Genomic DNA, 17065 nt, shown 5'->3' on the forward strand with positions numbered 1-17065 from the left:
GCACAACAAAATAATTTAGTTCCCATAATTTCTCATTAGTGGCAGTAACAGTAATGTACAGCCCCCCACTCTTTTTAATCAACTGCTTATTTACAGTAAATACTGCCTATACCCTCTTTAAAAACATAATGATGAAATGTGCAAAAGTTTTAAGCAGGTGTGAAAAAATGCTGTAAAGTAAGAATGCTTTCAAAAATAGACATGTTAATAGATTATATTTATCAATTAACAAAATGCAAAGTGAGTGAACAGAAGAAAAATCTACATCAAATCAATATTTGCTGAGACCACCCTTTGCCTTTAAAACAGCATCAATTCTTCTAGGTACACTTGCACACAATTTTTGAAGGAACTCAACAGGTAGGTTGGCCCAATCATCTTGGAGAACTAACCACAGTTCTTTTGTGGATTTAGGCAGCCTCAGTTGCTTCTCTCTCGTCAAGTAATCCAAGACAGACTCGATGATGTTGAGATCAGCGCTCTGTGGGGGCCATACCATCACTTCCAGGACTCCTTGTTCTTCTTTACGCTGAAGATAGTTCTTAATGGCTTTCGCTGTATGTTTGGGGTCGTTGTCATGCTGCAGAATAAATTTAGGGCCAATCATATGCCTCCCTGATGATATTGCATGATGCATAAGTATCTGCCTGTACTTCTCGGCATTGAGGAGCAATTGACCAAATCCCTAACTCCATTTGCAGAAATGCAGCCCCAAACTTGCAAGGACCCTCCACCATGCTTCACTGTTGCCTGCAAACACTCATTCGTGTACCACTGTCCAGCCCTTCGGCGAACAAACTGCCTTCTGCTACAGCCAAATATTTCAAATTTTGACTCATCAGTCCAGAGCACCTGCTGCCATTTTTCTGCACCCCAGTTCCTGTGTTTTCGTGCATAGTTGAGTCGCTTGGTCTTGTTTCCACGTCGGAGGTATGGCTTTTTGACCGCAAGTCTTCCATGAAGGCCACTTTTGACCAGACTTCTCCGGACAGTAGATGGGTGTACCAGGGAAGGGAATTAAACATGATGTGTCTTTTATCTGCTGCAGTAAGTTTCCTTGGCCGACCACTGCGTCTACGGTCCTCAACGTTGCCTGTTTCTTTGTGCTTCTTCAAAAGAGCTTGGACAGCACATCTGGAAACCCCTGTCAGCCTTGAAATTTCTGCCTGGGAGAGACCTTGCTGATGCAGTATAACTACCTTGTGTCTTGTTGCTGTGCTCAGTCTTGCCATGGTGTATGACTTTTGGCAGTAAACTGTCTTCAGCAACCTCACCTTGTTAGAGTTTGGCTATTCCTCATCCAGTTTTATTCCTCCTACACAGCTGTTTCTGTTTCAGCTAATGATCGTGTTTCAACCTACATATTGAATTGATGATCATTAGCACCTGTTTGGTATCATTGTTTAATCATACACCTGACTATATGCCTACAGAATCCCTGACTTTGTGCAAGTGTACCTAGAAGAATTGATGCTGTTTTGAAGGCAAAGGGTGGTCACACCAAATATGGATTTGATTTAGATTTTTCTTCTGTTCACTCACTTTGCATCTAGTTAATTGATAAATATAATTTATTAACATGTCTATTTTTGAAAGCATTCTTACTTTACAGCATTTTTTCACACCTACCTAAAACGTTTGCACAGTACTGTGTGTGTGTGTGTGTTTATTTATATATCATATATATATATATAATATATATATATATATATATATATTATATATATATTCTATATGGGTTGGGGTTTAAACACTAAGCAAAGCAGATTTATCCATTCAAATCCATTCAGACTCAAAACATGTGCTTCAGTGCAAAGTTTGCGCCACTTGAAATAAAGCAAAGCATTAGCATATTAATGCAAAATATTGTACAAGCAAAAAAGCTATATTTACCCCAGAAGCAATAAACAGCTAATGATGCTTAATGACTTTATCTTTTGATTCTAGCTGACAGTTGCAAAACCTGCACGTCATTATTTTTTCACTGTCGGATGAACACAAACCCTAACCAAAAAAAAACAGGCTCTATACAAACCTAACCTCTGCTCTGGTAATCAAGACCACTTCAAAAAAAACAGGCTCTATACAAACCTAACCTCTGCTCTGGTAATCAAGACCACTTCAAAAAAAAACAGGCTCTATACAAACCTAACCTCTGCTCTGGTAATCAAGACCACTTCAAAAAAAAACAGGCTCTATACAAACCTAACCTCTGCTCTGGTAATCAAGACCACTTCAATAAAAAACAGGCTCTATACAAACCTAACCTCTGCTCTGGTAATCAAGACCACTTCAAAAAAAAAAAAACAGGCTCTATACAAACCTAACCTCTGCTCTGGTAATCAAGACCACTTCAATAAAAAACAGGCTCTATACAAACCTAACCTCTGCTCTGGTAATCAAGACCACTTCAAAAAAAAAAAAACAGGCTCTATACAAACCTAACCTCTGCTCTGGTAATCAAGACCACTTCAAAAAAAAAACAGGCTCTATACAAACCTAACCTCTGCTCTGGTAATCAAGACCACTTCAAAAAAAAAACAGGCTCTATACAAACCTAACCTCTGCTCTGGTAAGCAAGACCACTTAAAAAAAACAGGCTCTATACAAACCTAACCTCTGCTCTGGTAAGCAAGACCACTTCAAAAAAAACAGGCTCTATACAAACCTAACCTGTGCTCTGGTAAGCAAGACCACTTCAAAAAAAAACAGGCTCTATACAAACCTAACCTCTGCTCTGGTAATCAAGATCACTTCAAAAACAGTCCTCTTCGGGAACCAGCAGGGGTGACAAATTCATTCCACTGTAATTTCCTTGTCGCATTTGGGAGTGGAGCTGCAAAGCACTGAAGAGGAACGATGATTAAACGAAGTGTGACTCAGGGGATCACAAAACAGCCAAGCATTCAGTCAGCCTTCCACAGTTTCAATCACTGTAGAGATAATAGTTCAAAACTTAAGAAGCTCGGTTTGTTCACACAGCTGTTTAGAAGCTGTGTTGTGTCAGTGACTGAAGACAGAACTGAATCTTTTCATGCTGCAGAAGTGCAGTTGTCACTCATTTTAGTGATGTTCAGTTGCGCTTCAATAAAACTGGGTTTGGAGAAGTGATACAAAGCAATGTAGTCCCTTAACAGATAATCTTCTATGGCACTGTAGTGCTAGGGTGGCTGTGCTGTGGTTCTGTACAAAAGGGCCATACCAGTACAATGGCTCAATAGTATGAGCCAGGAACCAAAGTAGTAATATTTTTATATGCTGACATACAATACCAACAGTATCACAACTCCATGATGGCCCAATACACACTGTCAATCTATTGCAGTATCATACCAATATTGCTATGCTATATTCAAATTGTATTATGTTAATGACTGGTATTATAAAGTTATCCAAATGGTAGTTTCAAATTTCATGATATATGCCATATTGGTTAATGAGAAAATTGCCTTATGATAACAGCTAATTAAAGCAAAGTTGGTCATTTTATGATCTTTTCATAAAATGCATTAACATAAAATGGACTAACACTGCATACTATTCAAACAAGCCTGTGTCCTACAGATGAGTCTGTTTTGTTCATATTCTTCTAAGATAGGCTTAAAAGCCTAGTAAAAAATAGTATCTAATACATAGATGTGTTATGAATTGATTGTTACTACCATCTTAAAACAAATTTAAGACCATCCTAAATACCTCAAAAAAGGTGCAAAGAATGGGTTACTACTTTGCTCCTGCTGAGTCATTAGGCCTCTTTTCTAAGTGAATTGACAAAGTTCTGGGATCAAGTTCTAAAGAGATAAACAAACTTTATTGACACATTTGACTGTATCATACTGTTTAAAGATGCGGTTTTGTAAAATATAAACATTTACTTGATTGCTGCAGAGGCTTGCACAGTATTCAAACAACCATTCTCAATCTAAATGTCTCATTCTTATTGTTGAATAAAAACAATTTTGCCAAGTTGATGTATAGAGAGAGAGAGATGGGCTTCAGTGAGTTACAGAAATAATGATTGTTTTTCTGTAACTCACGTAAAGCTTCAGCTTTATTTGGATGATTGCCTTTACCTTGTTTTAATTTCCTGTTCCTCTCCAGTTTCTTTGAGATACAAATGTACTCAGCTTTACATCATTTGTAAATTTAAAAATGTATTCTCATTTTGTTGATCATTAATGAACATTTCTAGGGCGGCATGGTGGCGTGGTGATTACCACTGCTGCCTCACAGTGCCAGGTCCTGGGTTTGATTCTGGCTTAGGGGTCTGTCTGTGTGGAGTTTGCATGTTCTCCCCGTGTTCGTGTGAGTTTCCTCCCGCAGTCCAAATGCATGCTGTTTACGATGACTGGTCACTCTAAACTGCCCTGTGTGTGTGGTGCCCTGCGATGGGCTGGCGTCCCATCCAGGATGTTGTCCCACCTTACGCACTGTGTCTACAGTTTGTGATTGAATTGAAAGTGGTGGTCTTGAGGAGGTGAATGGGTCAAAGTTCAAGTGTATTTTCCTCTAGAAGAATCACTTTTTGACGTCACTACTGTGGTATTATGCCTTTTCTTTGAATGGCTGAGGATGCAAATATAGCTTTCATCCATGTATTTATATATATATATATATATAATATATATATATATATATATATATATATATATATATATATATATAATATACACACACACACACACACACACACACACACACAGTGGCTCTCAAAAGTTCTTTATGCAAAACTGTTCAAGCTCTGTTAAGTTCCTTGGGAGCGTTGATGGACAGCAATCTTCAAGTCATGCCACAAATTTTCAATTGGATTTAGGTCAGGGCTCTGATTGGGCCACTCAAGGACATTTACCTTTTTGTTCCTTAGCCACTCCAGTGTAGCATTTGAAAGCGCCTTGGTGCTCATGGGTGAGTCTTTGCTTTGAAATGCACTACCCAGCAGAGGTAACCTACAGAAACTGCTGAATTTATCCTGAAATCATTTGAATCACTACAATTTAACACAGGTGGAGGCCACTTAACTTGGTGTGTGATTTTGAAGGCGATTGGTTACACTTGAGTTAATTTAGGATTGCTATTGCAAGGGGGGTGGACACTTATCCAACCAAGCTATTTCAGTTTTTATTTTTAATTAATTTTCTACAAATTTCTAGAATATTTTTTTTCACTTGGAAGTTGTGGGGTAGGATGTGTAGAAAAATGAGAAAAAAAAACGGGGGTTAAACTTGTTATTCCATAAGGTAAGATAAATTCAATTGTTTCGAGAAAACTTTTCAAAGGAGTTGTCCTCCACATCTGAAAATGGCCTGTGTGTGTGTGTGTGTGTGTGTGTGTGTGTGTGTGTGTGTGTGTGTGTGTGTGTGTGTGTGTATATATATATATATATTATTATATAGATATAATATATATATAGGGTTTATATATATAATATATATATTTTATACTTGCGGAGATCACTCTACGCCTCCATGAGATCAACAGTATTCTAAAAAATGTATGTCACGCTGGACTCTGACGCTTTGTTGAAGCGCGCTTGGTGTGAAAGTGCCTTGATAGTATAGTTAATTTAAAATTTAAGAATACAGTATAATCCATCACGTATCTGTCTGTGGTATGGCCAGAGTCAGTGCGGATATGTAAAGAGTCAGATAAATTAATCCTGTTTTAAATACCATTATACACAGCTCTAATAATTACTACATTCACACAATTATTTGAGATTCAGCTTTTATTAGGGAGCTTCCCTAAATCCCTTGTTTAGAAAGATACAGGGTGTTCGTGCAGTAACAAAATGTATAGATTTATTATGGAGAACAAAATAAACTGCAAGTGTCCATTTGCTCAAGCAATATTAAACAAAAAAAAACTAAAACTAAACAGTAATGTACAAAATTGAAATTACAATCAAAATGAAATGCGCAGTACTTAAATGACTTTGTTGAAGTAAAAATGTTGAGTCTGATCGGCTTCGGGTGCTGTTCCAGCCAGGCTAAAGAAACTGTCAGAGCCCTTATGCAAACCTTTTAATCTCTGAAGCAGACTTTCAAATTCCAAAATTGGGTGCTATTTTATCCCTGGTAACTCACTTTTCCCAAAGTGAAAGTATTTCCAACTTTTTTTCAGTTGTAAGCACAACTCGCTTTGGCTTTTCTGTATCCATTTTGCATTCACGCTGCACACGTGGGTAACTTTGCTGAAGAGCTTTATCATTGCGGATAAATGGTTAGGGTGGATATGTGACGAGCAGATACATAACGGATTACTATATTTGAGTCAGATCTTTGCATGAAGTTTAGTGGCACAACTTAGTCTATATATAACATTCTGAAATTCAGAATGCAGTTCCGATTGCACGTTTGTAGGAGTGTTATATTTGGCGGCTCCACGTGCCAAGTAACAGACTTCATAACCGATTAAAATACTGTATAACTGCACTGACAGGCGTGCACATATATGATTCGGGTGTGTTTGTAAGGAACGTGAACATTGAGTTAAAACCTGCCTACTAGGGTTTGATATTTATGCAGTACAGGTATAGGAACATAATTAATTCTAACATTAATTCCAGTTGATATATCAGTAATCAAATGGGCAACTATGATAGAAATATGAGTTCTGGTGATGAATCTTCCTCCCGACCTGTGAGGGCGCTAAAGAACGAAAGGAGAATTATCTGGAAGTGCTGGCCTGACAGTTCGTTTCCGGGTCAGGGAAGTGGGTCAGCCTGGAAAGAAGCTAGACTCTGTTGTAAGACGGTATTGATTTGAAAGGTAAACGAGAGGCAGCTGCAAGTAATAAGGCAGCTGCAACCGTTTACCTAGATATCATGCGGGATTACATATAGGGGCCTGGGTAACGCTGATCTTTTCCTTCTTTTGGGTAAACGTTTGGAGGGAGAAGGAGCGAGAGAGGAGCTCTCTGTAATTAAAAGGAAAATACGTGTTGTGTGTGTATTGTCACTATAGACAGTTATAGCACTTCTCCGGAGCTGTTGGAAAAGGGTCAGCACTATCCGGAGCACCACTACACTCCACACAAACCTGTGTCTGCACTGAGCACCTGCACGTCGGCATGCACCCAGGACTGTTGACTGTGTCTTGCGTTTTTGTTCGGGACTGTGCCCAGTTTTTGTTATCCCCGCGCTATATACATTGTTGTGTATAGCCGGGGAGTTATTTTTTATCGGTCACCAAACCTGGATTACCAATTAAAACACCTTGTTCACTGAATCACTGCAGTCTGTTCATCACTCCTGCACCGCATCACCGCTACACCTGTTCCCCTTACCAACCACTTTGCCACAGCAACACACAGAATAATTTCTTTCTTTTCCTCTCAAAAATCTTTCTCTCTATCACTTGTCAATAAATAAGAGCTCTGCTTAAAGGGTTAAAACTGAGCCACTTTTTTAAAACCTAGCTTACGTATTAACAAATATTTTCCATTTTTGTTAATAATTGTTTAAAAAAGTGCCTGCTAAATCTATAGTGTATTAACAATTAATTAACTACTAACATATTAACACAAGTTTTTCTTTTTTGTTAATAAGTGTGCCATGTTTACATCTTTTTGTAAACGCCTAAATTACCTGCAGTAAACTGAGGGGCACCTTTTAAAATGGGTGGGATTAAAAAAAACAAGTGCTATACTAACAGTACCTTTCAATTGGATATTAACATTACCATACTTTTATTGCTGTACTAAGCAATACATAATGTTGTTTTTTTCACTTTTATCAAACATCCTTGAAATTTACAAGTAACTTGCACAAGCAAACTAAGAATTTGAAACAACAACTCTAAATGTAGTTTTTTTTTTTTTTTTTTTTTTTTTTAATTAATTTACCTCTTTCCTATACCATCTCCTTAAAATATATTTTAAAATGTTGTCATTGTGTCATGTTAAACAAGCAAGGCTCTGAGTATTCATTTGGCAGGAAGTTGAGTTCTGTCAGGTGCATTGTGGACACTGTAGTTTCTTAACAGTGATTGTATACCAGTGCTGGCAGACAAGTATGTAAAGAAATATTCATCTACAGCCAGTCTTTGTGCAAAAAAGCTAGGTTGTTTAACAATGAACTGGGATGCCGTTCAACAAGGATACAATGTATTAATAGTAAAGTAAACTGAGAGGTTTACACAGGTAAAGGTGGTAGCCTTAATAGTGAATATATAGTTTCCTATTTATAAACTATTTTACAAATGAGAAATTATCAAGTCAATCATTTTGAAATACATTTACAAAATATTAAAGTAGGGCTGTGCTGATACTCAGTAAATCCTAGTAATTGCTTTTTAACATATCGTAAGTTGTTGGGTGTTCATTTAACTGTAATTAACTTCATGCAAGACATGTTAATGTACAACATAAAACAAAGCGATTCCTCGTTTGCGCTTTTCTATGCGTATATTGAGTACCAATCAATAACAATCAGAGTGATTTAATAAAAGTGATTAAACCAAAAACAATCTTGTTTTATCTGCAATTGTTTGCCTTCTCTATGTCTTCTCCCACTGCTGAAATGTATCTGCCATTGATTCATACTTAATTGTATAGATTTGGGCAAATGAGAGAAAGCAGCTTTTCACATTTTTTACAACCTGCTGACGTTAATATGTTAAAGGAAATGACTTGCTTTCACAGGCCTAGATTAAAGTCACTTTATAATATGTTACTGTAGTAATGCTTGCCAAATGAGTTCAGGTTTTGTTACATTGTACGTATTTTATTTATATTAACTTACAGTTAATAATTAATGCACAACATGTGTTAATGTATAGTAGGCTTGTTGTTAACAGTTTATACAATAAAAATAGTGTGACCCAAAACTGTAAAGGACATTAATGTACATTTATTTATTTGTGAATATATTATAAATGCATTGTGCCCAATAATAAGATAATATCACATAAAATTACTATATACAATGACTTAAAAATGTCTTCATTTTACAAGTGAAAAATAAATAGGGCTTAGTGCTGCAATATGTCAATATTATTTTTTCATTCTATTACAGTGAATATTTCTATGCATTTAGATGCATGCCTAGATTCTTAATAAATAAGAAAGGTTGTTTTTTTGTGAAATGATTGATTGATCTGCCTTGAGTTCAGGCTCGCTATGAATAACCAAATCTCTGCAGAGAAGAAGGTGTATATTTGTTTTGCTCGCTGCGGCGAACACCAATTCATGCTGAAACAAGCCGGCAGCCAGGAGGGAATAGGCTGTTGTGATGTCTTCATTTACAAGCCCTGCTCGGCTAACAGTCCTCCCACTTTCAGAAAACTCACTCACACCATACTTTTCAAACACTGGGGCCAAATCAAAACTGCTGGGGCTGTGTCATTGTCTATAGAGGGATGTTACTCAATGGCACTGTAAAGCCAATGTATAGATCAACAAAAATTAAACAACTAACTTTATTTGCTGTCTGAGACAACTGAATAAACTGGGGATGGTGCATTTGTTGCACAGTCTGGTACTTTTCCAATCCATAGGCCAATAAAGTCCTAGTTTGACTTTAATAACATAGTGTTGTGTTGTTAAATGTCTTCATTTTACAGGAGAATGAAATTGAGGAGCCACGCAGGAAATTGGCAGACGGGAATGGAGCAGGATGTGAAGTGGGTCAATGAGTGAAGCATAAAGAATCTCCTGGCTGTCTTCTTTAACTCAGGTATGCAGCCTGCTTGGGAGATTGTGTACATTATATTGGCCCTCTTGATTTTCCTGACTTTTCATTTCTTATACTTTTGGTTTCCTGCACTGGCTGGGCAATGCTTGCTCCCATTATTATATGTCACAGGCAATAAGAGCTGATAGGATTATTTCCACCTTTTGAACCTCTTTGTAAGGCAACACTTTAGGGTTAGTCCTTGGACCACCCCCTCTATAGACCTGGGATCTAATTTGGATAATACTAATATACATGTATATGCTGATGACACTATTGTGTATATGGCAGGACACTCCATACTGACAATAGTACAGAGTGATTTGCAGGTTGCATTTAATATTGTACAACACAGAATGTTTCAGGAAAGAAAATTACTTAATGTACCTAAGTCAAAAACAACATTGTTCTGTTCTATCAGGAGGAAGAATAGAAATCTGTCTTGGGTTATTGTTACACTACATGAAGAGTTACTAGAGAAAGTTTATTTTTATAAATATCGAGGTGTATGGGTTGGTGAGCATCTTAGTTTTAAATACCATATTGATACATTGGTTTTAAAGATAGGCCTTATTAGGTTTTCTTTTTTGGAACATGACAACTTTTCCACCGTCTACCAGGTTAAAGTTAATGACTGTAACTACTATTTTCCCTGTTTTCCATTATTGTGATTATATTGTCCATTTTGCTTGTAAGCAGTCTCTAACAGATGTATTATATGATTGATGTGTGAGATTTCTTCTAGAGTGATCTCCTTTGAACTAGCCTGGCTCTCACTTATGAACCATACACTTTTCATTGGCAACTGTTTTGAGTTTTTAAAGTCTTGGCATCTCCCTATCTGAGTGCTGTGATTGAAAAGACTAGCATCGGCACTAGGTTACACTTTCAGGATTCTATTCATTGGCTGTTCCAAGTGTGCAAACACACTGGGGGGTTTTCTTTTGCATATCAACTCCCAAAGACGTGGGACTGTTTCCATCATAGTATGAAGATGGAATTTGATAATCTGATAGTTAAAGTTTCTGACAGTCATATATAATTTGATCATTAAAGTTTTTAAAGACATTTTCTAAGAATTGCTTAGAAACTCCTGCCAGTGCTTCTCTTTCAGTTCACATTAACAAATAGATACATGTCTTATTTATTCTACTCTGTAGTGGTGTATTGAATATAGCTGACATTAAATCTGGTACCTAAAGGGCACTCAATTGCTTACAATTAGATAGCAATGTGAAGGACTGCTGGAAGTGAAGGACTTCTGGAAGCAAAGGCTGCTGGGAACTGTAGTTTGTTTGGGCAGGCAAGGTGAAGCGCTGCCATAGGGTCAGATATATGCTCCCATTTAGTGAACTGACTGTGCATTAGTGGGGAGGTGTGAGGGGAGGAGTTAATATATATGAAAGCAGGCGCATAGCAGCAGAAAAAGAGGAGCATCTAGGAGACCGACAAAGAAGGAACTGGAAGAAATAGAGGAATGGGACTAGATGCAGCTGCAGCTGCAGCAGCAGCAGAGAGCTGGAAGACACAGAGGCACTGGAACTACCCTGTACAAGGACAAGGCCCATGGTTCACAAAGAGAAGCGGAGTTTGTAGTATGCCCGTACAACCATTTTATTTCCATTGGTATTCATCACTCCTCATCATTAAAATGGCATTGGGAAAGGAGGTGCTCCTAGTAAGAAGGACACTCCCTAAGTACCTAAAGGAAATACATTCTGCACGGCTCTGTTTTGGCACATCTTGCTCACTACCTGTAACCTGTTTGGGTCATTATGCATATCGATTGACTCCTTTCAAATGTGAGTCACCTTTGCAGCTATCATCTTCCCCATACCAGTCATCAATCACTTCTGATCAAATGTACATGGATCAGTAGTGGATGGATCTTCTGAACATTTGCCATTACTCAAGAAAACGTGACAATGTGGGGTCTATTCAGTTGGTCTAAACAGTGGTGGATCTAAAAACTGCCACAGCTTAAATATTAAAAAAGGACCAAACTAGGCATTTTACTTCATTTTAAAGCCAAACTCCCTGTTGCACAAACTTTTAATAGCTGATGGTGTTTTCCAAAGTCCCCTTATTTTAATTATTTAAATGCTGTTGGTATTTATGTTCGCCACTGTTTGTTTAAATCAGTTGAATAGATGCCAGAGTTCCTTGCTTTCCCAGTTATATTTGCAGAATGGAATACAGGTTTTCATATTTTGAAATTAGACCATGATGGCATACACAATTGGGATACATTGCAGTGCCATATAACCTTATTGATGTGTTACTGTGTTAGGGCCACTGTGAACTATTTGTTCTATTATCTTCTGTGTTGCTATTTATGGTAATGCTGTGTACTGTTCTGCCATTGTTTATTCTGAGGTAATGCACGTGTATAATTCCATGATTATTTAATGATCGGTACTAGCTATCCATCACATATAATGGCCCCTTTGCAAAGGCTGAAAAGAGCTGATGCGATGCCTACTGGACCTGTTTTGTTCTATTTCCATAATTGTATTTAAACCCAGAGTGCCCTGCTGCTCAGTCAGTAATTATTCTCACTAATTAGAATAAGGGAGTTTGCTAGGAGCCTTCCGTGATTTCAGAGTTCATTATTGTTGTAAGGGCCTGCAGGCTAATATGGAGAAGAGAGAAAGAGATGTAGACTGGGAGATAACTAGCAGCAAAAAAAGCAATGTCAAAGGAGTGAATTAATTACCTGAACACAAATTCATTTTGAAAGAATATTTAACCGCTGTGTACAACTCACTAACACTGTAATTAGAACAGCCCTTGTTTTTTTATTTCCACATATAGAGAGGAGGGAGGCGTAGATGGAGAAAGGAAATAAATGCAGAGAGAAGGTAAAAGAGCTTCATTTTATATACCGTATACCGTATTCTGCCGAGTCAATGTCCCTGTTTAAACAATAGCCCCCCATCCCCCTTTTAGCTGAAAGTAACATTTTCACCATTAATTTCCTGGTTTTAATAACCATGTGCAAAGAAATATCGCTGCTCACGTGAAAAAACTACCTAGGGGTAGTTACTCTGTGCAGTAATGATTAATGTTCCCTCTGCAATAATGCCTGTGTAATGTTGGAATGTATTTTCCATTGTTTTGGCCAGGTTGCAGTATGTCCACTGCTCAGATTATTTTATTAATCTTATTAGTTGTTAGAATTAATACAGCAAAAAATAAATAAAATAAATTGCTACTCTGTTTTGTACTGCGCAGCTAAGGCTACTATAGCTTTAAGTGGACGACCTTTCAGACTGTGACGTGGCTGCTGAACTGTTTTTGAGTTAAGTTGTGTCTTAGAACTAGAGAGAGAGATTGTTATCACGGGGTACTTTGAACAAGTGTCTTTGAGCTCTGTATTCTAATGCTGTAACCAAAAGCAATAAACCTGTGGCAAGGAAATAAAGAACATTGAGTGAATAAATCCCATTGGGACATTGTTTATACACTTCATTAAACCAGCCAGCTCCTCTGAAGAGTACACAGAAATGTATATGACCTACACCTGTAATTTCATCCCTGCCTGAGTCAATGCCCCCCCCCCCCGAACTTGCATGCCAGAAAAACAGTAGCAATATCATGGTATGTAGAGGCTAATCTTACCTGAGACAAGTAGCTCTGGTGATGAGTAACAGTGTGGTAAATCAATGCAATTTCTGAAGGTCAGAATTATTTTACCACCGTTAAGTCATGGCAAATTTGGACCCGATCCTATAATAAATATTAACAAATGTTATTAATACATGTTAAAAACTACAAAACAATGACACTATCGATTGTGTGTAATTAAAAAGAGACAAAATGTACTCAAATTTGGTTCAGGTTTTTCTATGTTACAAATAGCGGAGATATGGCTTTCACACTGGCATTCCTACCCAGGTCCAGCAATCACAATCCCGCATGATGTGAAACCATGTATCTGTGTCATTCCTGGGTTGATCTGGGTCCCAGCAACCCACCTCAGGATGTGGGTTGACACGCTTTGACACGGGCTGGGCAAGAAAAAATACATGACAGCCATTCTTAAGCCGACAAAATAACAAACAGCCACGCCTGCGTGAGGGTTTCACTTTCGCACAGAACGCTTTTGTTTATTCTGTTTAGCCATATTTTTGTTGCTTCAGACACACCATGATCCAGATTGCAGCATTTGTTTCGACGGTGCAAACCAGAGAAGCTTGGTTGAAAGCGTCCAAATCAATCTGGTTCTGGGGCATTGATACGCATATTGTGCTATCATCCATAAATTCGTCTAATATGACTAATGAAGCCATTAGTACAGCTAAATCCGAAGTTGATCTAAGCGCCATTTTTAAAGGTTTGTGGAATGTTCAGTAAATCGTTCAACTAGGCTAACACAGTTCACTGCAAACGCTCGCCTAGTTGAACGCACCCCAACTCTGAGAGTCGGTGAGTTCATTGAGTCAGCCTTGAGCCAACGGTGAGTTTAGGAACGATTTTAAGAGTTGTTGCTTCTTAGCGTTGAATTTAGGAACGCAGCCATTATTACCCTACAACATCAACACGGCATTTATGACACTGCGAGACCTGAGCCATGCGTCATATGCGCAGCTCAGTGTCTGAACTGAAGTACCTGTTGTGGTCACCCTGACTTAGTCTAGCATTTTTTGTTTGTTTGTTTGTTTGTTTGTTTGTTTTTTTTATGCAGGAACATAACCCCATTTATAACGTTGTTCCTATGGGAATATGTGTTTTCAACTTACGACAAATCTACTTACAACGCAACTTCCAGGAACCAATTGTGTCGTAAGTGCGAGGACTGCCTGTACATTTATTTAACATGTTCTTGCTGTGGGGAATGAAGACTCATTGCAAAGGGATGAATATGTGGCTTATTTTGAATTTTACATGTATTGATACCGATTAAGAAAGACTAACAGCTGTTTGTAAGTCTAATTTCTTTTTTTTATTGAAAGTAATTCTCAAGATATTTGCATTTCTAGTCTTGGCTTTCGGTATTGGAGCAATGGTCCAGTTGTTGTGCACTGAACTATTGACAGCTTTTAGGCAGATCTTAAGCCCACAAAGTAAGTGCATTTTACTACAGTATGTAATATAAGTGTAGGGCTATGGCAAAGTGGCTGGTGATTGTGAACAGGTGTAGAGGTGATGCAGTGCAGAAGAAATCACAAACAATTGTAATTCAGTAGGAAAAGGGGTTTTTAATTATAATCCAGGTCTGGTGATCAAAAAGAAAGAAAACGCTCCGGCAATACACAACAATGTGTAATGCGCGGAGCCAAACAAGCGGGTTTACAGTCCCAAACAATAACTGTTATCTGCCCCACAATACTAAAACACGGTCACCAGTACAGGGCCTGTGTATTAGTGCTCATGGTGGGTGATAACAGGATATTTGGTGACAGTTCGTTAAGTGCAGTTCCGGCTTGTGCTGGCCAAAAGCGACAGCTCCAGAACGTGTTTAGCCGTCTGGTGATTCAACAACAGACAAACACTCACAAATATTATTCTCACAATCCGGTTTCTCAGGTAGTTACTACTGCGGCTCTCAGTCCTTTCAAGTTTATGCACGCAACCCAAGTGAAGGAAAAGATTAGCTTGTTTATATTTTTCACTGTGGGTGTTTTGCAAGATTGGCAGGCACTTTTAAAATCATAATACAAACCTTTCCTTTCCTTGATATTTTCCTAGAGTATAAACAGTATGTAAGCTTTTATTGTTTGTTGTCATATGTTGGAAAAATACCTCACATGCGACAGTTTAGGTGGACACTACTGTACGTACAGTAAGTATGTGATATCCTCCTGAAGACATTCATCTATCATTCAGAAACTTCATCAATAAGATACAACTGACTTCAATCCTGGTTAATAATAATAGTACTATGTGAAGGATGTCAATCTGATGAATCCATTCTAATATATTATCCTTTCTTGGGAATGTATATGATGGACAGACCCCTGTAATCAGAGCTGAACATCTTTGTTTTTTTTGAGACATTGAGGATAGTAAAGGAACCTTAAGTGACAGGCGCTGCTTTGAGGCTGTCACAGTCTGACTGCAGGCTTCTCTGATTCACTGACTGAATCTTGTATTCAGAGTCATTGTTGACAGGCTTGAGAGATGCAGAAGTAATATTAAGAGGCATAAATGAATGGAAATAAAGTGACATTCTATTCTTCTATGTATTTCATGCTTATCACCAGGGATGAAAAATGTTGTTCTTGAAGACAATTCAGTAGTCCGGGACAAACACCAATCACAACATGTTTTAGTACAAATATGTATTGGGAATAATGTGGAGTATGCAAAATTACACAGAAGTATGTTATACATGCACATTTATTTGACATCAAACCTAACTTGGTTTGAAGGCTCGTTGCCTGGCCAACTGGATGAGGCGGCAACCCCCCATAGATAAAACCTACATTTTTAAAAAGAGGTGGAGATGGGGAGGTAGTCGTGCTCCCCACTGGCTTTTCCCATTTTATATGGGGGAAGTTGAAATCCCCCATTAGTATGGCTTCTCCTTTGCTACATACATTTCAAATGTTATTGTATAGCAGATTATTTTAATGCCCATGACATTTTTGTCCATTATTCTGGCCCATATTCTGTGTTGTTTTTTTCTTCCAGATTTAACATCTGGGCTTCAAAACTATGTTTGATGTATAGCACTACGCTTCAGCCTCTTCTGTCCTGCCTGTCTTTCCTATACAGTGTATACACACTAATATTATACTCATCTCTATCACTCACGGATAACAAAGTTTCTGTGACACCTATCACATCATAGTTACTTGTTAGTGTAGTAGCTTCAAGTTCTAACTGTTGTTTTTGAGACTTCTAGCATTTAGATAAATGCATTTAATGGCTATCTTACCTGAGTTGTTGCCCTTTTTTTTGATGTAGTCTCCCTTTTGTTTTTTTGTTAATTTCTCCCCCCTTCCTTTCCTAGTTTAAATGCTTCTGAACCTCCTCAAAAATCCTTTCTCCGAGTAGATTGAGATTGAGTAGGTTATACTCATAAATAAAACCGCTGCCGGAATGACAGTTACATTTTAAACAACATCAATATTCAAATGAAAGACAAACTATCAGATACAACTCAAAAGTTCAAGCACATCATATCAAACATCTGCACAGTTTAAATGTCGTATTTAAATGAACAGGGTTTATTTTCTAACTTACCACATATAAAGCACTACTTCAAAAAAGGAAAAAGAAACTATAATAAACTATGATTGAAAAGAAACTAGTGTAAACAGGTATATGTACATACAAAACTGTAAAAACTAAAGTAGTTTTTAATAAAACAAGGTTTTAATTTTGGATTTATTTAAAACATATTCGCATATCACATTTTCCTCTTGCATGTGTCGACTCAGTGCTTAG

The 17065-nt window shown here is 37.7% G+C and overlaps 1 protein-coding gene across 1 annotated transcript in view; it reads left to right on the top strand.

The window, feature by feature from the left end:
* The window catches only part of LOC121319596 (serine/threonine-protein kinase B-raf-like), a 67093-nt gene extending 57463 nt beyond the window's left edge, over positions 1-9630 (top strand). The window contains exon 20 of the mRNA XM_041257187.1: positions 9561-9630. Within this exon, the coding sequence (XP_041113121.1) occupies positions 9561-9568 (8 nt within the window). The 3' untranslated portion in view covers positions 9569-9630. The remainder of the gene's footprint in view (positions 1-9560) is intronic.
* The last annotated feature ends 7435 nt before the right edge of the window (positions 9631-17065 follow it).

The sequence above is a fragment of the Polyodon spathula genome, chromosome 8 (genome assembly GCF_017654505.1).
Source record: "Polyodon spathula isolate WHYD16114869_AA chromosome 8, ASM1765450v1, whole genome shotgun sequence".
Taxonomy (NCBI): Eukaryota; Metazoa; Chordata; class Actinopteri; order Acipenseriformes; family Polyodontidae; genus Polyodon; species Polyodon spathula.